Source organism: Otolemur garnettii, unplaced genomic scaffold (assembly GCF_000181295.1).
Source record: "Otolemur garnettii isolate 467f Iridium unplaced genomic scaffold, OtoGar3 scaffold00043, whole genome shotgun sequence".
NCBI classification, from domain to species: Eukaryota; Metazoa; Chordata; class Mammalia; order Primates; family Galagidae; genus Otolemur; species Otolemur garnettii.
Genome location: NW_003852438.1, coordinates 11,524,052 through 11,549,116, shown reverse-complemented (window position 1 = coordinate 11,549,116; position 25,065 = coordinate 11,524,052). Strand labels below are relative to the sequence as shown.

Here is a 25,065-nt window from a genome sequence, read left to right as displayed (position 1 = left end):
CTTTCGGCTTAGCCAAGAAGAGGGTTACACAGGGGTCAATCTGTCTATCCCCTCATCTCCATGCCAACCAGCCCAGGCAGCCAGTCAGCAGGGAACCTGTGCATGCAGAGAAGGCACCGAGAAAGAGAGGCCTCGGCCCCAGACCACTTCCCTTCTGGTGGGCCAGGTGCTGGGAGTCCTGTCCTGAGGCTTCCTGCTTACCATCTTTCAGGATGGTTTCCCGCTCGGTGCCATCAATCTTCTGGCGGCCAATGAGGTAGCTGGTGGTGTCAGCAAAGTAGATGAAGCCAGTCTCAGCATGGAAGTCCAGGGCTCGGGGGTTCATGAGGTTTTCAATGGGAATCATATGCTCATCTTGGACCTTGGCCCCCATATCCATGCCCCGGATGATGCCTGGCCGGCCCTTGCCATATACCAGGAACAGCTCGTGCTCTGGCTCTAGGGGGGGCACAAACCAGAACCCAAAGTCAGACACACGCGCATGACCATCACCCCACCTCTGGCCCACGGCACAAAGGCCTGCAAGTAGCCTGGCTGTACTGGGTCAGGAGATTCGAGAGAGGTGGGGCTCTGGGACGGGGTCAGACCATAGACACGCTAACATATGTGACATTGGGTCCTGGACAACAGTCTTCTGGGGGTTTGACTTACGAACTCTAGTGGTGAGAAAAGGGGGCAGGCTAGCAGGTTTTCAGTTACTTGCCCGCTGCTTACAAGGCCTGTCCGGGAAGCATCCAGCCCTGCCTGCCTCTCTCTTTTGCCTAGGATGTGGCTGGATACTTTCTGGACAGCCCTAGTATGTTGGAATCTGATCACCTTCACCACTTCCTCCGCTATGATCCTACTCTAAACCATATCACTTCTTGCCTATACCACTGAAATAGCCTCCTGGCCACTTCTCTATACTCTCCATCCTTCACCCACAGCAGCATGACTTCTCTATCAAGGTGAATCTAGGCACCTCATTTCTCTTCTCAGAAGTCACTGTGAACTTCTCAGGTTAGACTAAAATCCACCCTCTCCCTCCTTGTCTGGCCTCCCTCACAGCAGGCAGCCCCGATGGATGGTCGCTGTGGCATGCCAGGCACCAGGCTCACGCTGGCTTTAGGTCCCCCTGCCAGAATGCTCGCCCCTCAGGTAGTCATTCGGCTGGCTCCCCCACGTACAGAGGCTCAGTTTAAATGCCACATGTTTAGAGAAGCCCTCATTATCATCACTTACTCTTTATTTTCTTCATAAAGCCAATCAACACCTAAAGTTACATTTGTTTGTTTCCCCTATCAGACTATAAGCTCCACGGGGCCAGGGAGAGCACCTCTCTCATTCACTGCTGAATCCTTATTGCCACAGTGGTACCAAACACGCATTGAGCACTCACTGGGTATTTGCTGGGTGAAGGAGCCCACCACGGGGTGGTGGGAATAGTGCTTTTCTAGGAGGTGGGTTCAAGTCCCTCACTAGCAACGACACTTCGAGAGATTTCCTTCATCTCTCTGTATCTCAGGCAGAAGCAGTCGGGCTGTGGGCAATGTGTGGGATCCCCTCCCGTCCCATCCCAGAGGCACACACCCCTTCCCTGCTACTCACTCTTGCACGATTTTCCATCACTGCCCAGGCTGAAGCCTGAACGGCAGCGGCAGGTCCTCGCCTTGTGGCTGTTGGCCAGTAGGCAGATGTCGGAGCAGCCACCCGGCTTCCCATACTGGTCATTCTCACAGGCATGGCTCCTCACTGGGGGAGGTGGAGAGCAGGCAGGACACTCACACACACTGTGCCCAGGTTCCTGAACCCCACCACACCCCCCGCTGTGCTCTTTGTGCCTCTTCTTCCATTTTTGGATTTGGAAAACAAAGCACTGGTATTCCTCTGCCTGCTAAAACACAGCCTCCAGACTCTCTCAGGAGGGCTGCCTACAGCCAGATGCTGGCAAGAGAACTGGGAGGGCAGAATGGGCTCCATGAGAGTGAGATGTAGAGGCTGAAGGGACTGGCGGGGGAAGTGACAGGGCAGGTCACTTGGGGTGGATGGTGAAAGAATCAGGAGCCCCCCACTGAAGGGCCCAGGGGGGGCTATGATCCTGAGGGCCCAGACCCACTGTGAGAGAGAGCCAGCTTAGCAGGGGCTTGGGAGCCCCGCTCACCTCGAGGCTGGCGCCGCTGGTGGTAGACGTGGAGGGCACCACCCTTGTCCACACGGGTGACCACCTGGTACTCGGTGCTGTTAAAGCGGTTCACACGAATCACACTCGTCTTCTGCTGGGCATTGGCATTGTCCGAGTTGGTAGCATAGAGATAATTCTCAAATACAGTCAAGCCGTACAGATGCTCGATCTGAGATGGGCAGGCAGGAATGGTCAGCACGAGATGAGAAAAAGGTCCTTCCATCCCTCAGCCTCCATCCAGACTTCATTACCTGCATTCCCAAATCCACCCTACAGTTCTGTTTTAAACTCTCTGCTTTACTCTTGTCTGCTCTGGCTGGACTATCCTGTTTTTGAGATTTTTTGCATGCCAAGATCCCACTCACCCTTCACAGATCATCTCTTTGAAGAACTTCGGGAATCTTCTAGTCAGAGATTTTCTCTTCTTCTACCCTCTGTCTCTCTGGTGACACCCTGTTACCCAGTGTCTGGTGTGGAGATTTGTGGACTACCCACTATACTTAGACCCTCGAGGGAAGTAGCTATATCCCTCACAGAATTAGGTGTGCAATAGACGCCTTCATGATTGTAGACTGAAATAGACTTGGGCCCTAAACGATCCACAGAGAACATTCTTAGTCTCACTCTAACCACTGGCTGTGAGTGTGCTAAGAACACACACTTGCCCCAAGCAAGCCCTGTAACAGCCTGACCACCCACCTAGCTTATCTAGAGTGGCCAATTGTCCCAGTTTTCCCAAGACTAAGGGGTTTGCTGGTTCATGAGACTTCTCAGGGCTATCATTGGACAGTCCCGGGCAAACTGGGATGGTTGGTCACCCTAATTATCCCATAGTAGAGGTGCCACCTCTGAGCCCGCAAGGTTCCAAGTACTATTGCCCAGCTTCGTAAGCTCCAGCAAGTCACTTAATCTCTTTGAACCCTGATTTTTTCAACCATCAAAAAATGACTGGTCCCATCAGAGCAGAAGCCATATCCTATAATTTCTCTGAATCGCTCATGCCCATCCCAATCCCACCAGAGGGCTCAGGGCAACCATGCTCCCATAGTGTCCTCCCCCTAGTAGGAGGCTTGCAGAATGGTTTCCCCTAAAAGGCCTTCCCTCACCAGCAGGCCCTTGATAATGGTTCCCACAACAATAGCCTCAGATAACAGCTCCCTCACCAAGATGCCCTGGATGATGGTCTGTCGGCCTTTGCCCTCGTAGTCCACCACCTCGATGTAGTCTAGGTAGGCATCAGCCCAGTACACAAGGCGGCTGACCAGGTCCAGTGTGATGCCATGAGGAAACACAATCTTGCTGTCAACCAGCTTGGTGCGGTTCTGCCCATCCATGTCACAGCGCTCCACCTTTGGGATCTGCCCATAGTCGGTGAAAAACACCTTCCTGTGGGGAGGTGCAGGTTAAATGGGGTCTCATTGCAGGTACCTCCTTCCCACCTCAGCCTCTGCCTCCCACCTTCCAGGACCAGAAGCCCTCGCCTGCCACTCTCACCCCATGGCAGGGTCCAGTGCAATGCCTTTAGGGTTGTAGAGTTCCAGGTCTAGCAAAGTGACACATGTGTCCCCATTTCTGTTGCAGACAAAGATCCTATCATCAATGTCATCCACAAAGTAGAAGTTGCCTGTCAGCCAGTCAATGGCCATCTGTTCCACATCTGGAGAGTAAGAATGAAAGAGCAATGGGGTGGGGTGGGTCCTCCTGCAGACACACCTACCCTGTGCAGTTGAGAACCCACACCTATAAGCCCACCTTCTTGCCCTCCTCCGCCACCCAGCTGCAGCTGTCTCCCTTCCCTGAGGTCCCGTGGGCATTACTGGCAGTGTCACATTTTGCTTTGTATCCTTGGCGATCTGGTCTCTCCAAAGAGAATGTCCTCATGCAGCCCACTCCTCATGCTGAGCTCAGGGGAGGTACCGGGGAGGCCTTGGGTAAACATTGATTGGCAAGCTTCCCCAGCTCCAGCCCCTCTTTGAACAGGGACCATCTTCTTGGGGCACCAAAAGGTAGAGAGGACAGGCCCACTAGCTCATTTCAGTATTTTTTGTTTAATTTTCTTTTACCTGAGATAAGAGAATCCAGCTAACTTACCTTTGCTTTCGGCTAGACTTCTATCAACTTTCTATGGTAAGTCTAGTTATCTCATGCTAACCAGAAGGACTGACTGGAAGCTTACATATTGCGTAAATTTAAAAAAGGAAAATGCCGGCTACATATTAATCAACCCAATTTGAGAGAAAAGTATTTCAAAAGATGGACTCCATAGAAATCAAAAAGGGAAGGTCAATAGGGGCAAAAGCTTGGAAATGAATGACATGGGCCCAACTTCCTCTACTCATTCTATTCCTCTGTTTCTTCAGTGTTCCTATTGCTCAATTTCCTTGTGTCCTAGGAAGGGTCAGACAAAGTGGGCAAGAGTCTAAGAAAAGCGCTATGAAAGGACTCTGAAGGTAAACTAAGGTATGGATCAGAAATAGAGGGGGCTGAGGCCTGAAGGAAAGTGGGAGTGGGTGAAGAAGATGGAGACCAGATGCCCACACTCCATTTATGCCACGGTTAGGGAGCAGATGGAAGAGGCCAAGAAGGGCCAAAGAAAGGTGGGGCAGGGCCAGGCACAGGAAGTCTAGGGACAAGGACCCTGCCAGTCTCCTCCGCCCCCTCCAACTAACACCATCAGAGGTGATGTGTCTTGCAGTCAGGAATTCCTAAGACAGTGACTTTCTGGGGACCTCTACCTTGAACTCCATCTCCACTGATTTTCCCACCAGGTAAAGAAATATTTGGACCACCTGCTTTTGACTGAAACTTACCCCCCACTACCCACTCTCAATCCTGTCAGGATTATTCTGCCTCACACAGCTGTAGGTATTGATGTGGAGCTCTGTTCAGTCTCTCCTCCATCCCTCTCCTCCCTGCAGGGATTCGGGGCTGTTTCCTCACAGTGGGTGCAGAAGGGGGTGGGGGCAAAGGGAACAGGAACGTGGCTCCCAAGGAACTTGGCTGGGCCCTGACACTGACTCACAGTCACAGGACCGAGTCTGGGGGGAGGAAGGGAAAAAGCCAATTTGAGGTCTTCATCAAACTAGTTTCCTCTTCAGGTCCCCTCTGCTAAACCCCATCCTGAGATGACTGGAGAAGGATGTCACAGGGCTGAGGTGTCACCCCTGGAAGTGCTCATGCATCCCGAAACCCAGATGCTCTTTCCTCTGGGCCCCCAATGCTGTCCCATCCCAACAAGGTCACAGAGAGGGGGCAGAGGAGCCCAGGGAGTCCCAGCCTGCATAGGAAAGGGCCCACTGCAGGAGCAAGGCCACCAAATTCTTTGCTGCACACACCGTTACCACAGAGAAAACAGATTAAAATGAACACTGCTGGGCCAACTCCAAAGAAACTGAAGCCCCGAAGCGGGGGAACTGCCTGCAGCCCCAGGCAGCCAGCAGTGTGGCTGAAAGTCAAGCAGGGCTTCGTGCCCTTTACTCAGTGGGCACTGCAAGGGTCTGGGGACTGCTGGCATGTGTATGAACTTCATCAGTGAAAACTGTTTTCCCAGCACCAGCTGGTACAGTTATGTCCTTCTCTCCGACTTCCTGAGGCTTCCCTGAGTCACTGCCCAGCCCCAGGGCTGGCAACACCCTGCCTCTACCCCCCCATCCACCCTTCCCTTGGCAAGGGGGGAGGAGGAAGGAACCTGCAGAGATCTGATGCCCCCATCCCAGGTGCAGCTCCACAATCATCCCCCCAGCCTCAGGATGTGTCCTGGATTCCCTCCCAGTTCCAAGAAGGAAGGCAGAGTGATCGTCCCTGCTGTCAGATATTTACCCTTGGCCGGTCTCCCCTCCACCTCTCCAAAGGCCAAGCAGGGCCCCACTCAGTGGGCCGGTGAGGAGTTGGCAAGAGCTGGAGTCCCCAGCCTGCCCGGCCTCCCCTTTGGTATTTTTGCAGCTGGAGACTATTAGTTGGAAGCAAAAATCCTTTGTTATCCAACTCCCTCCACCACTTTATTTTCCTCTCTCCTAAAGTTCAGATTCCTCTGTTGGTCCCTCAGCAAACACGCTTGCATGCACACATGCAAGCAAAAACACACACACTCATGCACTTGGTCTCCACTCCAAGGCCAGCCTAGAAAGGTGGGCTCAAAGCTGGAGAAGGAACTTCCCCCAGGGCTCCCCACAGGTGGTGTCTGGGCCATTCTCCTCTGTCCCATGCATCAGGGTTCAGGTGGCCACAGCCCAAGTACCTAAGCATTCCAGGTCCACAAAACCAGAGGACAGCTGTCCCTTTGTGGCCCAGTCTGCTCAGGGCTAACCTGTCTCAGAGCACCTATGGAGAGGCTATGACCAAAGGCTCCAAATCCTGAGCACAGGAGAATCTCCAACCCAGAGGAAGGACAACGCTATGTTGTGGGAGGAGCTTGGGTAGATCAGGGGTCTCCCAAGACCCCAGAAGCTTGGGGTGGATCAGGGGACTCCAGCATAACAAGGGAGGCTAGGAAGCTGGGTGGGGGTGCAGGAGTCAGAGGAGAAACCACAGCCACCCGAATGTCACTGAAGACTTTCAGTTCCAGGCCCCAGAATAGACCTGGGACTTGTGTGTGTCTTTGATGACCCCCCACACCCTCCACGCCAGGGTTCAGCATTCTGCACTCCCTGCAGCTCCAGTGGTTCTCAACTTCTCCATCATCCATACTGTTCAGGAGGTACAACCTTAAATAGCAGCTGCTTTCCCCAAAACATGGGCTCCCACCCCATGCCCAAGAAGACCCTAGCTTCACGCAGGATTCCAATCACTTTCTCTAAAATAAAGAAATCTGGTGGGGAAGTGCCTGTGGCTCAGTGGGTAGGGTGCTGGCCCCATATACCAAGGGTGGTGGGTTCAAACCCAGCGTCAGCCAAACTGCAACAAAAAAATAGCCAGGCATTGTAACAGGTGCCTGTAGTCCTAGCTACTTGGGAGGCTGAGATAAGAGAATCGCCTAAGCCCAGGAGTTGGAGGTTGCTGTGAGCTGTGTGACACCATGGCGCTCTACCAAGGGTGATAAAGTGAGATTCTGTCTATAAAAAAGAAAAGAAAGAAAGAAAGAAAAAGAAATCTGGGGGAGAAAATGTGCCCCAACACTTCTGCACACCCACAGATCGTAGGACATGGCTTAGAGCCCCTGGATGGGAAAGAAGGATCCTGTTTCCATCTTAAACACATCCCAGGGAACACACTAGATTCTGCCCCTTGTTCAGGGAACCTTCCCACTTCTCCCCGCAACACTCTTCTCTGCCCTGGACCCAGCTGAGCTCTAGACACTGATAGCCTGGGTTTGAATTCTGATCTGTCACCTCCCAACTGTGGGTGTCCAGACAAGTTACTCACTGCCCTTTTGTCTGTATTACCAGGCCACTTGCTAATAGCACTCAGCACAGGGCCCAAAAACTCCACACACAGGAGTTGAGGTTTGTACCACTGTCCTCTCTCTCCCCATCCCATCCTTTCCCACTTTCTCCACTAACTTGCCATCTGTGCCTCCAACCAGAGCCTGTGACTTCTTGACTACAGGTAGGCCCTAGTGGACAGTCGGGGCTAACGCCCACTATTCTTTAAGTCTCAGCTCAGGGTCCCAGAAGGAAGCTTTCTCTGTCACAGGCTTCATAGGCGTCCACAGCTTCATTCATCATGGCCTGTTCACCTGACTGTAATACTGTGAGGTCAGGGCGCTGCCCTTCATCTCGGTCTCCAGTGCCTGACACATAGGTATTGATCCGTTTAGCAAATATTTATTGAAGATCGAGTCCTCACTTGTTGTCCTACATCAGGACACCGTTTTTCCCAAGATCCTCCTTGGGACGGTCTCACTGGTCATCCTAGTTGGAGATCTTACCCAAAGGGTTGGGGAGATGATCAAGAGTCTAGGGACTTGGCTTGGCACCCGTAACTCAGTGGTTAGGGCACTGGCCACATGCACCGGGGCTGGTGGGTTCCAACACAGCCAGAGCTTGCTAAACAACAACAATAGCAAAAAAACAGCCAAGTGTGGTGGGCACCTGTAGTCCCAGATACTTGAGAGGCTGAGGCAACAGAATCGTTTAAGCCCAAGAGTTTGAGGTTGCCAAGAGCTATGATGCCACAGCACTCTACCGAGGGTGACATAGTAAAGCTCTGTCTCAAAAACAAAAGAGTCTGGGTACTTAAAAGGTGGGGAGGAAACTACAGGGCAGGGGTGGCGGCAACTCTGCTGAATGACATGGCCTTGTGTTCCTTGTTTTCTGCCAGGTCCTGACTTCAGCTCTTCCTCCTTCCACCCGCAAGCCTACAGCTTAGTCACATCGTGTTGCCTCCTGCCCCTGGGCTCCCTTCCTGCCCCTGCTTGCAGGTCCAGCCTGGGGTTAGGCCCTGCTCCCTTCCCATGTGATTCAGGTCCCTGGGAGGCATTTTATCCTGGATCCCAGGGATGAGATGCCTAGATTTTCCTCAAACCATCCTAGGGTCTTCTCACTAGTAAGAAATCCTTGTTGGACTCTAAAAGACATCTTTCTTGCTTAAGTTACTTCCTTTGGCTTGAAAACAGGGAGGGGAGTGCTGGGAGCTGGCTGGGCGGAGAGGCAACTTCAAGGAGACAGCGGGGGAGGAGAGGACAGGGCTGGATCTGAGCCTGGAGACGCAGGCTGGCCCTGGCTAGAAGAGGAGGGCCCGGGAGGGCTGCTAATGATTGGGAAATGCAGAGGGGAATGGGAAGCAAAAGTGCCAGAATGCAGGGGGCCCAAGGCCAGATAATCTGACACCCTATGGGTTAGAAGGCCAAGAAGGAGGGGTAGCTTTCGCCCAAGTCTGGAAGCGTTTTGTGGGCATGAGTGGGAGGCTGAGAGGTCCTGGGGGTGTCCAGGGCAGTGAGGAAACAGCTCCCCTTCCAGTGGGGGGGCCCTTCATCATGGGCTCAAAGGGTCTGTGGTCTGCCCTTCTTGTTGCCCCTCTAGGCAAATCACCACCCCATTTCCTGTGGTGATTTTAAACACACACACACACACACACACACAGAGGAAGAAAAAGTGAAGTTAGCCATTTAGCCAGCTGGACTTGGGGACCCATTTCGCAACCTCGTTGCCTGCAGCCTAGGGGGCCTTTCCAGAAATCCCTGCCCACCTCCTTCATCTCTAGGCAGCAGGGTGCAGGGTGGGAAACACTAGGATCTCCCAGGGCCCCTCTGGACCATACTCTCACAAACAATCCAAAATTGGCAAGCAACTTCAGTGAACCTATTTCCTTTAAGGCCTCTATCTGCAACCTCACAATCTCCCCTCCTCATTACACATGCCAGGGCCCAGCTCCTGCAGTTTGCCTCATTCCCTCTGCAATGGAAATATTCTCAAAGCTGAAGGGAATCCAGCCTTCAGAGGTGCTTGGCTTAGGAGAGGCAGGGCTGGGCTGGGCTGGGGTTGGGGGTCTGGACCCCCAGCCCTGAGCAGGGGCAGCCTTGCAGGGCAGGATGGGGCTGGAGTTCCCTGAGAGCATGGTCAGAGGTGGGGCAGGCCAGGTCCCTGGCTCTGAGACTACCAGGCCTGTGACCCCTCTGAGCCTCTATTTCCAGAACTTTAGTCTTTTGTGTATCACTTTCAAAATGCTCACCATGTTTACTAATAGCTGCGCTATTATTTACTTACTGAGTCCTTTAAATCTCTTTTCTTATTTTGCTGCATTCTAAACAATTTATGAAATCATAGATTTGATATGCTAGCTATAGGAGCTACAAAGAAAATCTCACCCATCTCACCAGGTGAGACTGAAAGCCAGGGGGCTGCTCTTGGCACTTGCTAAGGTTCTTCCCTTCTCTTGGGGTTTCCACCATCCCATTCACCTGCCTTGGAAGGGAGCCTGCTAGGCTGCCCACTGGGCTGCAACAGAGGGGAGGAGGGGCTCTGGGGTACAATCCCAGGTGGGACAGAAAGAGACAACTCACCCAACCCAGGTGAGGGAAGATGCTGGGGCCAGGGCAGGAAGGGTCAGCAGGGCCTTGGAGGGGCCTCAGGGGATCTCGGGACTCAGAGCAGGTCTGGCTCACGTGTCCCAGGAACCATGTGAACCAGGCTCACTTCCTGGCCTCCTTCCTTCTTTCTGTTCTATTTCTGTTTCCAGAGTTTTCTCTGGGGCAGGCTCCCCCTTTGCCCCACATGAGCAGGCCCTCACTGGCCCCAACACCTCTTGGTTTTTAGACTCCTCCCTCTGTGCCTACCCCTCCTACATGGGGCTGAACTGCATGGCTCCAACAGAGGTCACAGTCACAGTAAAGAATGGGAGGATTCCAGGGGGGCCTGCCCTGGAGGGCAGAGAGAAAGCAGGAGAAAGCAGCAGCCTTTCTTCTTCATCCTCCTTGGGGAGCTAATTATAGGCCAGCAGGCACTGCCAGGTGAGCGCCTGGGACTGGCCACCCCACACATCAGGGCAGGCCAGCCAGCCTCTCCTGGGGACAGCAATGACCTGGGGACGGGGAGGGTACTAGCAGAGAGACACTTTAGACATCCTCAGCTCAGGGCCCATAATTAGTTTGTGGGATGAGAGAAAAACAACCATCCTCAGGGTGACAGCCAGACATTCAGGCGGCAAGGGTGTGGGGTGGGGGAGGGCAGAGAGGAAGGGACAGAAGCTGGGGCAAGAGGAACCTACTCATTTGCCCCACAAGCATTTCCCCCCAGAACCTTGGACTCTTCCAGCCTCCTGGACTCTGCCCCAGAGGGGCCCAATGAGTCTAGCAGACTGGGAGGCAAGACAAATCTATTTGCCAAGGGAGGGGTACCTGTTGGTTATTTCCTGCTTCTCCTGGGGAGGAAATCAGGTAAGGGGACCTGGCCAGAGCAGAAGTTGAGAAGCTTCCCACCAGGTAGCCCAGAGTCACCCACCTACAAGCCCATGTTATGGCCCTGAGGCAGTGCTGAAGCTGTTAGTCCATAAGCCTGTTGGGAAGGGCAGTGGACCAGGAGCAAGGGGAGGGATGCTGCACCATGGAGTCTTGTCCCAATTCCACACTACTGCCCGTGGGATTCCCGAGCGGCCCACTCCTCAAGAGCTCAGCCAACCAGGTTGGCAGCCTCCAGGCAGCACCCCAAGGAGGAACACATCTGATCACAGGTGAGCCTTAGACACCATCAGCCATACTCTGGAGGAGCGGGAGTCCCAGATGTGGCAGAGGGGGAGGGCTCTCAAGGAAGCCCTGCCACCACCATCTCTGGACACCCCCATCCCTTTCTCGGAATGTGACCTCCTGCGACCTCTGTTTCTATGTGGGTCATCAAGGGGGCTGAATAAAGGAATCTGAAGATCTTCTAGAGGGGCCCATGGTTAACACCCTGAAACTTCAAACATGTGCTGTCCTTTACAAGCTCAGATGCATTATGTAGATTAGGAAACCAAGGCAGAGATGGGGAGCTCTGGTTTACTCAAGGTCATAGATCAAGTTATTCTCCCCCAGGGGGTCAGATCAGCTACAGGCCAGCTCCTTCCCCTCAGCTCTGTGGTGCATTTTATGGAAATGTGATGATGCTGACTCTGACTTCAAAGCTGTTAGGGTTTTGTGTTTGTTTGTGTGACCACATCTGAGGTGAGTGGGACTGTTCCAGGCATGGATCTACACCCAGGCATGCTCTTGCCCTGGCCCATGATACCTCCCACCCCTAAGACAGGAAAGTACAGCCCAGGGATGGAGCATGCATGGGGACATCCAGGATACCCTGACACACATTCACTGCCAGAAAGTCCCACAGAAATAGCCCCCCATGCAGGGGCCACTGCCCCCCTCAGGGAAACAGTGGAACCTGACCGAAGACCCAGGCATTCCTGGACCCCCTCCCCTCACTCTCTGCTGCAGCTTAGCAGGGCTATGTGGGCTCCAGCTCCTTCTTTCTCTGGTCCTGGTTCCCACCGCACGGGAAAGTCCCTCTGTGGTCTAATAAGTGCCGCTCTCTCAGAGGAGGGACAGTCCCTGGTCTCTGGAGATGGATCATTCATTGGCTTCTCAGCCCTGGGTCAGAAATGCAGGAGCCATCAGAGACGTGCTCAGAGAGGAAAGGAAGCTCTGTGCTGCCCCAAACAGGCTCTGTCGCGTCTCTAGCCCCTTGCCTTGGCATTAGTCAGGGCACCCTGACCAGGCTCCTGCCACAGACAGGGGTTGACCTTGCTAACTCTCTGCTCCTTCTCCAGACATGGTACCTCTTGCCCATCTCCCCTGCCCTTCCCTGCCCCCCAAGCTGGGAGCAGATGACTCACGGTGCAGACTGAGGGAGATGTTGATGGTGTGTTCGTCCACGAAGCCCTTTAGGCCTGGCATGCGGGCACATTTGAGCTGCGTCTGGGCAGCACTGTCCCCAACATGCACCCAACATACAGTCTCGTTGGCATAGATAAAGTCCATGGCTGTGGTCTGCCGTGTGCTAGTAGGTGTGATGGTAGACACCTGGGCTCCACTCAGGTATGTAGCCAGGATGTTCTGGGAATTGGCAATCAACAGCACAGGGAACCGGTCTACTGGCTCTAGAGTTGGGGAGAGAAGAGTCAGTGCAGCCAGGGCCCTCAGACCTCTCAGGCCACCCCCATTGAGACAGCAGCACTGAGGGCCCTACACTGTGGCCACACGCACCGTTCTTGGCCTTGCAGGAGCGGTTGTCTGGTTGTAGCAGGTACCCTTCCACGCAGCCACAAGTGAAGGCACCATCCGTGTTGGTACAGAGCTGGCTGCAGGTGCCGTACACGGAGCACTCATCAAAGTCTGCCAGGAAAAGGGCAAAGGAGGGGGCAATTTCCAATGTGGTGAGGGCAGGGAAGTAGGTGCCCCTCAGACACCACCAGTGTGTCCATCCTTATAGCTACTTTATTATTATTTTTTTTTGAGATAGAGCCTCAAGCTATCTCCCTGGGTAGAGTGCCGTTGCATCACAGCTCACAGCAACCTCCAACTCCTGGGCTCAAGCGAGTCTCTTGCCTCAGCCTCCTAAGTAGCTGGGACCACAGGTGCCCACCACAGCACTCCACTATTTTTTGGTTGCAGCCGTCATTGTTGTTTTGGCGGGCCCGGGCTGGATTCGAACCTGCCACCTTAGGTGTATATGGCTGGCGCCTTAGCCACTTGAGCCACAGGCGCTGAGCCCTTATAGCTACTTTGAAGGACAGCTTGGCAGAATCTATAACAGCATGAATGAAACATGTAAAGTTTTTCGTCCAGGAAGTCCAGTCTTAGAAGCTACTCTAGAGAAAGATGCATGCACATGTCACTTATCCACTCAGAAAAGATGTCCTACTATGTGCCAGCACTAGGGAAACACCTAGTGAATTTTACAATAGACCCACTTTGCTGTCCTCGTAAAACTTGGAATATTTGAACAAAAAACGAAATATTTGTTATTTCAATAATAAATGAAACAAAAAAGTAAAGTGTATGTTAGACGAAAAGGGATGGAGATGGGGGGGTAGGGTGTGATTTTAGAGGGGTCAGAAATGGCTGCACCAACATGGTGGCATTTGCACAGAGACCCAAGGGAGCCAAATTTAAAACAGAAGAGTTTGTATCGCCTGTAGCAGTGAAAAGATTGGGAATATTTTAGTCATCAACAGGGAGATGGCCAAGTAAACTGTGGTAATAGTCTCACATCACAGTGGTTTTTTAAAAAATGATGTAGATCTCTGCATATTAACACAGAAAAGAGTCCCTGGAAAATACTGATGAGTGAAAACCATTGACAATGGGGCATACAGTATGATATGAAACTTATGTGAAAAAGAGTGCACACACATCAGCACTACTTCCAATTAAATTTTCCCTAAGTAGACGGCGCCTGTAGCTCAGTGAGTAGGGCGCTGGCCCCATATAAGAGGGTGGTGGGTTCAAATCCAGCCCTAGCCAAACTGCAAGAAAAAATTGCCAGGCGTTGTGGTGGGCGCCTATAGTCTCAGCTACTCGGGAGGCTGAGGCAAGAGAATCTCCTAAGCCTAAGAGCTGGAGGCTGCCGTGAGCTATGACATCAGAGCACTCTACTAAGGGCAACAAAGTGAGACTCTTTCTCAAAATAATAATAATAATAAAATAAAATAAATTTTCCCTAAGTACACGTCCACAAATGCACACTAAAGGGATCCTGGAAAGAGATAGCAAATGGATTATAGAGCTGACTCCACAGAGAAGGGAATGAGACCAGAACTAAGGGGGATTTGTCAAAGGGGACTCTGCTTTACTTTTTTTACAACAAGAAAATTCACATATGACCTATAATTAACATTAAGATGACTTTCTGGAAAGTCTGGTGGAAGCAAATGGTAGAGCTCCTGTCCATGCACCTGAGTGGGAGCCCTCCCTCTCTTGCACCTTCCTTCCCTTTCTCCTGCCCCAGCCAGGGCCCTGCCTCTGCCCACTCTGCCTGCCCCCAACACTCACACATGCATACCCAACCATGAGCACTCACGTACCCTTGCAGGTCTTGCCGTCTGCCTGCAGCTGAAAGCTGTTGTTGCAGTAGCAGGTGGGCCCATTGAGTGTGGGGACACAATGGTGCTGGCAGCCCAGCCGAGAGCAGTTGCCTCGGAGCTCTGTGTGGGGACAGGAGAGACACACACTCAGGCCTCCAGACCTGGCAGCCACATCCAGAGGACAACTTTCTCCCAACTCCAGGCAACCTTCAGAAACCACTTCTAAGGGCTGCATACCAGAGATGGAAGGGGCCTTGGGGGGCATCCTCTATATTTTGTACGAGAGGAAACTGAAGCCCAGAGAGGATGTAAGACAAGCCCAAGGTCACGCAGGCAATTATGGCTTAGAATCCACATCTCCCTGCTCTGGCTGCTCTGGACCACCTCTGTCTCTATGGGGAGGGGTTCTGATACTTTGATGGGGTCAGCAAGAAGCAGGGACAGTGAGTCTTATCCCTTTCATATGCTTCTTGTCTGCACTGCCCAGGGATTATAATGTTGGCTTCATCTGTGGGTGAAGAGTGGGCTTACAGTCAAATATGTCTCAGCAGGATCCCAGCTCTAGCTTGGAAGCACCACTCAAACCCATCACTTGAGCCTTAGAAGTCTCAGAGAGAAGTCTTGAGGGCCAGGTGGAGGATGGGGAGGAGGAGCAAAACTGTTTCCCTCAGGATCCTTTTTCTAATCTTTCTCCTGCCACTGACCCACTTCCACAGGGGAGACAGAAGGGAATGAGACAGGCGGGGGGAGAGGTGGGAGAGCAGCTGCCCCCCCCAGACCAGCGACCCAATTAATGGCCTTGCGTGGGGCCAGGCGGCCTGGCCACAAAGACCCTTTTGTCCAGCTGCCTCACACTCCCACTCCCCCCACCCCCCTTAGAAGAGAGCCGCCCAAGATGCTAAGACGTTTAGAGGCACTAAGCCTGCCAGAAAGAGCTGGGATGGGGGGCCAGGGCCCAGCTATTCTCTCTCCTCCCCACTTCCACCCGAGAGCCCATCTGTGCTGCCTGTCAAGCTTCCCCCACAAAAGGGGAAAATATCATTTGCTCTGGAAAACCTAGAAAAGAGTTTCTCTTCTGGATATGGCGTGGGGGGATGAGGAGGCCCAGCTTCTGTAATATCAGAGAAGAAAGTTCAAATCCTAGGTCTTTGAGGTTCTTTGTGGTTTTTGAAATTGAAAAGATAATCAAAAGGAAGCAAACTTGAACATGTACCATCCTGTAAAAAGGAGTGAGTGGCAATTAAAGTCAGCCCCCAGCTAGGCCCACCCCCTTTTGCATCCGAGGTTCCTCGGATGGAAACGTGCAAGACCAACCAAAGGAAAGGAGAAATGTCTTCCACAAACTCCCTTGCTACATATTCCCTATAGAGAGTGAACAGGAGCCAGACGTGTCTCCTCCTACAGGCAGATGTTTTCTGACATGCATATGGCACAGGACTTAGTCCCCACCCCACCATGCCTGTCCCTTCCAGGCCTGGCTTAGGACCTCTCAAAGGCAGCCTCTTGCTCCAGGCCCAAACCCTGAGGACAGTAGAAGGGAGAAGTCACTACTTCCTGAAGTGCAGGCCTAAGGCTGTGTCTTCCACCATCTCACGGACTCTTCCCCAGTTGCGCAGTAGCTAAGACTCTCTATAGTCCACAGGGACCTTCAGGGGAAGGACTGCATAGCTAGCTGGTGACCTGAGCTACAGATGGGAAGACTCTGATTTATGATGCTAGTTCTCCCTCCTCAGCCGGGATGGCTTTCCCATGAGTCCCCTCGGAATATACAGACTATCAGAGCAGGAGGGCCCCAAGCAGCTTCAGGGTCCTTCAGAGATCTGCAGTTCCAGGGATGCCTACCGGGGCACTGGTGGGGGTGGCAGGGGAACGAAACTCTAGATCCCTAACTCCAGCTGTAATCACAGCATCTTTGCTCCTCTGTGTTTGCACTCAGGTTTTAACTACAAAACCTCTCAAAGCAGTGGTTCTCAACCTGTGGGTCGCGACCCACAGGAACTGTATTAAAGGGCTGCAGCATTAGGAAGGTTGAGAACCACTGTCTTAAAGAAAGGACCATGCTACTAAAAAACATGTATGAAGACACTGATCTCTCTTTACAGAAGAGAAACTGAGGACTGGAGAGAGGTAGTGACTTGCGCAAGCACACACAGCCAGAGGGAAGTGCTTAGACCAGGGCTCGTCACTGAGGCTCACAGAACTGTTTGGCCAAGCTTCAAGGTCAAGGGGCCTACCAATTTCCTCTATTGTCTCATGTCAAATCTAGGCAGGGAATGAGAACAAGGCCTTATCTCCATGAAAGGTGCGAGGACAGTCTTAGATGGCAGGCCTCCAATCCCACCAGGTGCCCACTGAGAGTTCAAGGCACCCATATGGGACTAGAGAGCATGGAAGAGTCCTTACCTCGGCAGTGAGGCCCTTCATCTGAGCCATCCATGCAGTCTTGGACCCCGTTGCAGAGGCGTGACATGGGAACACACAGCTCAGTGCCCAGGCAATTGTGTTCATTTGGCTGGCATCTCTGGGTTTTACTCTGTGGACCTGGGAGCAGATAGAGGGGCCAGAATGACCACACTGGTGATGGGGGCTCTCTGGGCAGCTATTCACTAGAAGTAGGGGATGGGGATGAACTTGGAATGGGGTTTGAGACACCTGTGCTTTTTAGATCTCAGGAGGCCTCATAGCCTGGTTAAATTCTTCCACCTACAGCTTTTCTATGCCATTCCCAACAGTAGCCATATCTGGAAGCAACCAGATAGTCCTTGAGTAATGAGTCCAAACCCCAAAGTCCCACACTTATGAACATTAATGCCTCAATGTTGTCTGCTCGGGAGACAGGCTGAGGTCAGAGGCAACAGTTTTGGTGAGCTGAGAGAAGCAGAGTCTATGGCAGAGAAACTCAAATAACAAAGAACATCTCCTTCCCATAGCTCTCCAGGTCACAGAGCCTGGGACCAAGAGCAATGCCACATCTAGAAATGCATGGTCTAATACATAGCATTCTCCACGTGCAGCTGTGGGCACCTGAAATGGGACTAGTTCAAACTGTAAGTATAAAATATATACAGGATTTTGAAAACTTAATACTTGAAAAAAAAAAAGCAAAATATCTCTAATAATTTTTTTTTTTTGAGGCAGGGTCTCACTCTGTCACTTGCAGTAGAGTGCCATGGCATCATCATAGCTCACAGCAACCTCAAAGTCTTGGGCTCAAGTTATCCTCCTGCCTCAGCCTCCCCAGGAGCTAGGACTATAGGTGCCTGCCATGATTCCCAGCTAGTTTTTCTATTTTTAGTAGAGACAGGGTCTCGCTCTTGCTCACACTGGGCTTGAACTCCTGAGCTTAAGCAATCCACCCACCTTGGAGACCCAAAGTGCTAAGACTGGGCCGGGTGTAGTGGCTCATGCCTGTAATCCTAGCACTCTGAGAGGCCAAGGCAGGTAGATTACCTGAGCTCATGGATTCCAGACCAGCCTGAGTCAGAACGAGACCTCATCTCCAAAAGTAGCTGGGCAGCTCTGTAGCTCAGTGAGTAGGGCGCTAGCCACATATACTGAGGCTGGTGGGTTTGAGCCCAGCCCGGGTCTGCTAAACAACAATGACAACTGCAACCAAAAAATAGCCAGGTGTTGTGGTGGGCACCTATAATCCCAGCTACTTGGGAGGCTGAGGCAAAAGAATCACTGAAGCCCAAGAGTTTGAGGTTGCTGTGAGCTGTGATGCCACACCACTCTACTGAGAGAGACAAAGTAAGTCTCTGTCTCAAAAAAAAAAAAAAGTGCTAAGATTACAGATGTGAGCCACTGTGCCTGGCCTCAGTGTTTCACTCTTGCTTAGGGTGATCTCAAAGTTCAGAGCTCAAGTGATCCTCTTGCCTCAGCCTCCCAGAGTGCTGGGATTACAGGGATGAGCCACTGTGCCCAGCCAAAATATCTCTGATAATTTTATATAGATAATATACTATACTGAAGCGGCAATATTTTGGATACATAAGATAAAATATTTAAATCAATTTCCCCTGTTTCTTTTTACCTTTTTCATTTTCTTTTCTTTTCTTTTTTTTTTTTTTTTTTTTTTGCAGTTTTTTTGACCGGGGCTGGGTTTGAACTCACCACTCCTGGTATCTGGCATATGGAGCCAGCGCCCAACTCCGCTGAGCCACAGGTGCTGCCCCACTTTTTACCTTTTTCAGTGTGGCTACTAGAAAGTTTCAAAGTTGAATACACAGCTTGCAATATATGTCTACTGGACAGCACTACTCTAGACTTTGACCCCAAGAGCAGTTAGCCTGATAGAAGGATTTGGGAAGGGTCAAAGGTTGTGACCAACTAGTGATATCTTTGGAACTTCTTTGTTGCCCAAGAGAATGAATGAGAGAGACAGACAGACCACTGCCTATTGGCCCTAAGCCTGGACAGTATGTGTGGGTGAGAGTGTCTGCACTCCTGCACCTACCCGTGTGTGCCTAAGAAGTAGGTGTGTGGTGTGCAATGGTGTGAGTGATGGTGTATCTGTGTGTCTCTGTGTGTACTGGTGCTTCTGGCCTCAGGATATGAGTTTCCATGTCCTTTTGTGAGTCTGTGTGAGTGCACATAGGCATCTGTCTGAATATAGATTGTGTTTCTGCATCCATGTTTGAGAGTGTTCACTCTATGTTGCTATGAGGATGTATTTGTGCCCTTATGTGGGCAGAGGCAGGTGCTCCAGGGCTCAGGTGGGCCTGTGTGTGACTATGGGGTGGGGTCCAAGGCAGGGTGAGTATGTGAACAGCATGGGAATGTATATAATGTGAGGTTTACTAAGAGAAAAATGAACAAAGAGAGCCAGATCTGGTCAATCTACATAGCTTTCTCTACTCCTAACACCCAAGCATCAGGGTCAGAAATGTGACAGGCTCAGGTGGCATCAGAAGAGATTCCAGGCTGAACTGGCCCCGCTGGAGATATACTCACTGGAGTGCCCCTGGCCTGGCCCCCCAGGGCAGGGTGTGAGGTGAGAAGAGCATAGTAGCTCTCTTTCCAGCCCTAAAATTACCCCTGATAATTATGGGTGGGAAAGTGAGGACAGGACACAGACAGGACTGGAGCAGAATAAGGCCTGGGAAAGAGAACAGAGATAGATTCAGAAATTCAGGGTCACCTAGACCCTGGCCCAGATTAGCCAAGCAGGAGAGAGGCTAAAGGTGGAGACTCCAGGACTCTGCCAGCTGCCCAGGACTCTGGGGTCCCGCCAACAAGTCCTCCACCAACACCCCACCACCACCTTGGCAGGGGGAAGGCTGGGCAGGGACCTTTCTCCCAGTTTAAACAGCTGCCTCTGATTACACCACTTATTGGGGGCAGGGGAAGGAGGGGGTGTCGGGAAATGCACAGGGGTGGGTGGGACTTCTGGTACTAGGGCTGAGCAAGAGCCTGTGGCCTTTGGCCTGGAAGCCCAAGGATGGAAGGGGAGTCAGTAAGACCTGTGGGCTTCTCATCAAGGGTCAGAGAAGCTCAGAAGTGGGATGAAGAGGGAAGAACTGGAAGGGAAGGGAGCCCAGGTTGTCTTTGTGCAAAGCTGTCAGCCAAGAGAATGCTGTTTCTGACAGGCTTGAGGGGTAGTGGCTGAGGGAGAAACCTGAGGTGCCATTTCCAAGCGCACAGGCACCATGCCATGCACTTTGAAGAGGAGAAAGGACAGTTTGAACTGTGTCATGGACAAATAAAATCACAGAGCAAGGTCCACATCAGGCTAGAGATCACCTGTCCTTCTCCCAAACATCTGCCAAAGGAAGAGGAATAAGTCAAGGGTCTGGGGAGGGGGATCCAGAAAAGATACTTACAAATCTCAGGGGCCTCATCAGAGCCATCAGGGCAGTCCCGCTCCCCATCACACCGCCAGCCCTTGGAGATACACGTAATTTGGTCTCTGCAGGCAAACTGCTTGGGGCTGCAGGTCTTAGGGACTAGGAGCAAAGCAACAAAAGGGGGGTATAAGTGAAGGGTAGAAGCCAACTCTGTGGACCTAAAAGTCCCCAGGACTCCTCTTCTTTCCCCAGCATCCATCTCCAGCTGGACTAGACTCTGCCCCAAGGGGGTGGCTTTGGGTTGCTCTGGTGAGTAGGGGAGGCTTCAGGAGCACATTTTACTGTTCCCCACCCAAGTACCCTAGGCTGCCTGTCCCTAGAAGCCAAGGTCAAGGCCCTGGCTGTTCAGACACACATGTCCCCTGGCTTTGATGATCCACAGTGATGGCGAAGTGGGAGGACATTTAGGCCTTCAACATGTTTTCTCTTGATCTTCTTCCCACTCCCACTAGAAGCCCAGGGCCAGTCTTTTCTGACCTCTCTTTTCCCTGCCCTCTGGAGACTCCTGGTCCCTTGATCCATCACCTCATCCATGCCCAACCCAGCCCCACCAGGCAGGAACCGTGGGAGTGTCTAGAGAATGGGATCAGCAGGGGACAAGAGGGCAGGGCCAGGCTGGATAGGAGCCCTGCTTCCACCTCCATTCTCTAAGGACATAGCCTCTCTTGCTGGTTAGACCTGGGGCAGGGGACACTTTCGGTAGACGTCCTCAGAGGTAAGAGGCACCTAAAGATTGCTCAGGAAAACAGACTTTAGGAGCAGAGGCAGGAGATGGCTGGGATGACCTCCAGGAGCTGGTTTCAGCCCAGCCAGCCTATAAAGTTAGTTATCACATCACAGCCTATGAAGTTAGTTATCACTCTCTTCCTTGCCCTCCCACCCACCCCCAGCCTCCCTTGTTCTGCATTCTCTTACATCATTCCCCAAGGAGAAATAAGAACGCTAACAGCTAACTCTTACTACAGGCTGCACATGTGCTGGGCACTCTGGGAAACCAGTTCTTTCCAAGTATCATCTTATTTAATTCCCTCCACAGGATGAAAAGTAGGGACGACTAATACCACCATTTCACAGATGAGGAAACTAGGCAGGATGACTTGCCTGGGGTCATATAGCTGACAGGGGCAAAACCAGGATTTAATCAGTGCAGCTCACATCAGTCCTCCAATCCCCCTGAAAGAAACTGTCCTCCCAACTCCTGTCACCACATCCTCCAGGGGAAGTGAAGTCGCCCACCTCTTGCTCCCCCACTTGGGGCTGGCTTCCCAGGCTCCCAGCCCTTCATTGCCTTTTCCTTGGGCTGTGTCACTTCCATTTCTGCTCTGCTGGCACACACTGGAGGCCAGCCCTGTGCCAGGCACCGCACTAGGCACTAGGGTGCCAAGGAAGGGTGAGATGCCCCCTCCACCCCGTAGGAGCCATAGTTCCCCGGGAAGACTGTACACAACTAAATCCAATGCAGGACAGAGACAGAGAATAAGGAAAGGATGTTGGGCTCTGGGTGGGCAGGGAATGTGTGGAGGCCTGTGGAGATGTCTTCCCTCCCTAACCCTCATCTCTGGCAGAGGGGACTGCACTCAGGCCCCTGGCCAGAATGACCGAGTTCAGGAAACACATCAAGGATGGCCTAGCCAGGCCCCCCACCCACCCCTCCTCTCCCTTCCACTCTGAGCCGGGAATAAAGGCCCCTTGAGGAGGTGGATAATGCTGAGTTCATTGCCCCACTGGGCCAGCTGTGAGGTCTTCCCGGGAAACACAGCCTGACAGCCTAGTTAGCATGCTGGAGAACCGTCCACTTCCCCTGACCAGCCGAGGCCAGTTGGGGGGAGAGAGAGGGGTGGACAGGGACGCAGAGGCAGATGGCATGTTTGGAACCCAGAAACAGTGGGTTCCAAACCCACCCCGTGCCACCCACTTCTTCCCTTCCCCACCTGGGATGTGGGCCGTGTCCCTGCTCCTCCCCTCAGCAGATCTCACAGTCAGGGCCTGAGGTCACTGGCTGGTCATTCTAACCTCCCCTCCAGTCCACATCCTAGCCATAGTCCCCCCTCCTTTGGCCCTCACTTAGTCCCCCGGCTGTCCCCCACCCCCATTTTTTGGCTTGAACTCCACAGAGGAAACAGCAGCTGGCAAACTCCGAAAGCTGGAATGAGAGAGATTCACAAACCAGATGTGCTCTTGCAGAGGGAGGGGAGTGGGGGATGGGGGCTAGTGGAAGGACCAGGAGAGTGCAGGGCCCCTGTCCCCTAGCAGCATCTCCTCAGGCCCGGGAGTACAGGGACTTAGGGGGATACACATCTCCCACAGGCCAAGGCAGCACAAGGATTATGGAGAGATATGGGAAAGAACTTTCTTCCTGTCAGGGAAGGTGGAGAGAGCCCCGGAATCTGGAGTGAGAAGGCTGAGGCCTGTCTTTGATTTCCTTCAGGGGGAGAGGGCAGGAAAGAAACAAATAACCTACTTTGGGGCAGTCTCCATAGCCCATGAAGCCTTGCTCTGAGTTGGGGGTGGGGTAGAAAACTTATAATCTGCTTAGAGGCAAAGCCAACCCCACTCCCCTCAGCTGAGCCTTCTGTATCTGAATCCAGCACCAGAAAATATACCTTTGGGGACCGCAGTAGAGACTAGGGAACAACATTGTTGAAAGTTCAGAAGCAACTAACAGCCGGCCCTGCCTCCCACCCCTTGAGGGCCAGTGCTTCCTGATGCTATAAGCTAACACTTTTTAGCACGGTCACTAAGTGCCAGCTGCTGATCTGAAACACTCTGTGTTTTGCCTCATTTAGAAGCCCACAGCCCTGAGAGAGGTGCCTATGCAATCTCCATTTTGCGGATGAGGAAACTGAGGCCCAGAGTGGTCCATAACAGAGTAGGAAAAGTTGGCTTAAGAGAGGAGACCTTCCTTCTCTGGCATTGGGGGTGTGGAGAGGGACTGACTGTAAGGAATCAGACAGGAGGAGAGGGCACAGGGGAGATGAAGAGGGATGAGAATGGGACAGAAAGGAGTGAGACAGGAGGGAGGAGGAGGAGGATGGAACTAGAGAGGGAGGAGAGGGAGTGAGGCTGCAGGAAGAACACCAGGACACAGGGGCCGTCTGTTCTCAGCTTTGCCTGTAGATGAATGTGACCGCCATGCTAACTGGGCCAACACCCTGCCCACCCCCCCAAACCCAGGCGTCTAGCCCAGCCATGGCCCCCAGGGTCACCAAGCTGGAGCCAGGGCAGGAGGTGTAGGATTGGGTGTGTGTCCAGACACAACACAGACCCCACTGCCTTGCTTGAGCCTTGGCTGTCATCCTCGGTCCCATTCTGGGACCTTGGGGGGTGGTGTGGGGGAGGAGGGTGAGAATGCCTGGCCAGAGAAGAGAGGGCAATAGGAAAGTCCATGCCCTGAAAATGTTCTGGAGAGGAGGGTGACCTATCCTGCCATACCCCTTGAGGTATGACGAAGAGTGCTGAGACCCCAGATGTTGCTTCCTATAGGACAAGGAGGCTGGGGAAAGCATGAAAGAGACCCTGGGGCCCTTTTTAAGAGTGGACACAGAGTGAGAGATAGGCTCTCCCTCTGAGATAGGTGGGGGGATGGTCTCTAAAGTGAGCTGCATGACAAATCTAAGGGAAGGGGGGAACCCAGGGGCAGAGCCTATGGGAAGCTGAACTTTCAAACATATGGGAGCGGGGCAGCAAAGGCCTCCCAGACCCAAACCGAGAGCTTTCCACTGAATTTTATGTATTTTTGGGTGTTACCCCATGGCTCCTTCCCGCAGCTCAGAGAGGCTCAGACACATTTTTGTCATTCCTGAGTCTAGGCCTCTGCTTTGCGGCCTGGACAGACAGGGTGGCTTAGATCACCAGGGAAGGGGAAGGGTCTCCCCTTCTACTCTGAGTCAATATTGACTCTGCAGGACATTAGCCTGACCTGTGACCTCCCCAACATCTTTTCCTTTCCCCACAAATAAAATCCAGACCCCTAGAATGCCTCCAGAGGTCACCATATCTGTCACCAGGCCTGTATTAGCTCTCCCCACCTACCCCCCGCACCTCACCAGACACGCGTGACCTACGTTCACCAGAAGTAAAAGCTCTAGCTCTTGCCCCACTCCCTACATCCTTCTCTACTTCTTAGGCTCCTGCTCCTGGTCAGGAGGAAGTTCTGCCAAGAGTCTAACCTCCCTCCTTCCATCTGAAATACACGTACTTCCTTTCTCCCTCTCAGCCCACAAAGGGTGTCAAGTTCCTTTCTTCCAGAAACACTCTCTCCAAAACACATTCCCAAAATTAGTGAGGGGAAAGAAGAAATTAGAACTTGGAGGAAAGTAGAGGGACTTTCTATGTGTGCTGAGCTGGACACTCAGATGGACGGGGAGGTGGGAGCTCAGGAGCAAGTGGCAAAGCCCAGAGAAGACTGTCACTCCCAGGTAGCTCGCGGGATACCAAGAGGCCTAAAAGGTGGTAAATGGAGATAGGCAGAGAAAAATGAGATATGACAGAGATGGAGAGAGTCAGGGCAGAGAACGCCACAAAGGATGGTGATAAGAGAGACAAGAGGCTGGGCGCCTATAGCTCAACCGGCTAAGGCGCCAGCCACGTACACCTAAGGTGGCGGGTTCGAATCCCCAGCCCGGACCC

The 25,065-nt window shown here is 52.5% G+C and overlaps 1 protein-coding gene across 2 annotated transcripts in view; it reads right to left on the bottom strand.

Annotated features, from left to right (window-relative positions):
* The window catches only part of LRP1 (LDL receptor related protein 1), an 81,435-nt gene that overhangs the window by 52,088 nt on the left and 4,282 nt on the right, over positions 1–25,065 (bottom strand). Inside the window, exons 1-11 of one of the 2 annotated variants that reach the window (XM_023513603.1) lie at positions 20,914–20,949; positions 20,413–20,535; positions 16,994–17,131; positions 14,591–14,710; positions 12,771–12,899; positions 12,401–12,664; positions 3,656–3,818; positions 3,325–3,547; positions 2,141–2,330; positions 1,588–1,731; positions 202–438 (exon numbers count right to left, since the gene is read on the bottom strand). In XM_023513603.1, the coding sequence (XP_023369371.1) occupies positions 202–438; positions 1,588–1,731; positions 2,141–2,330; positions 3,325–3,547; positions 3,656–3,818; positions 12,401–12,664; positions 12,771–12,899; positions 14,591–14,710; positions 16,994–17,060 (1,537 nt within the window). In that variant the 5' untranslated portion in view covers positions 17,061–17,131; positions 20,413–20,535; positions 20,914–20,949. Of the gene's footprint in view, positions 1–201; positions 439–1,587; positions 1,732–2,140; positions 2,331–3,324; positions 3,548–3,655; positions 3,819–12,400; positions 12,665–12,770; positions 12,900–14,590; positions 14,711–16,993; positions 17,132–20,412; positions 20,536–20,913; positions 20,950–25,065 lie in introns of those variants that run through there. The other variant, XM_003790547.3, reaches the window with a different exon arrangement.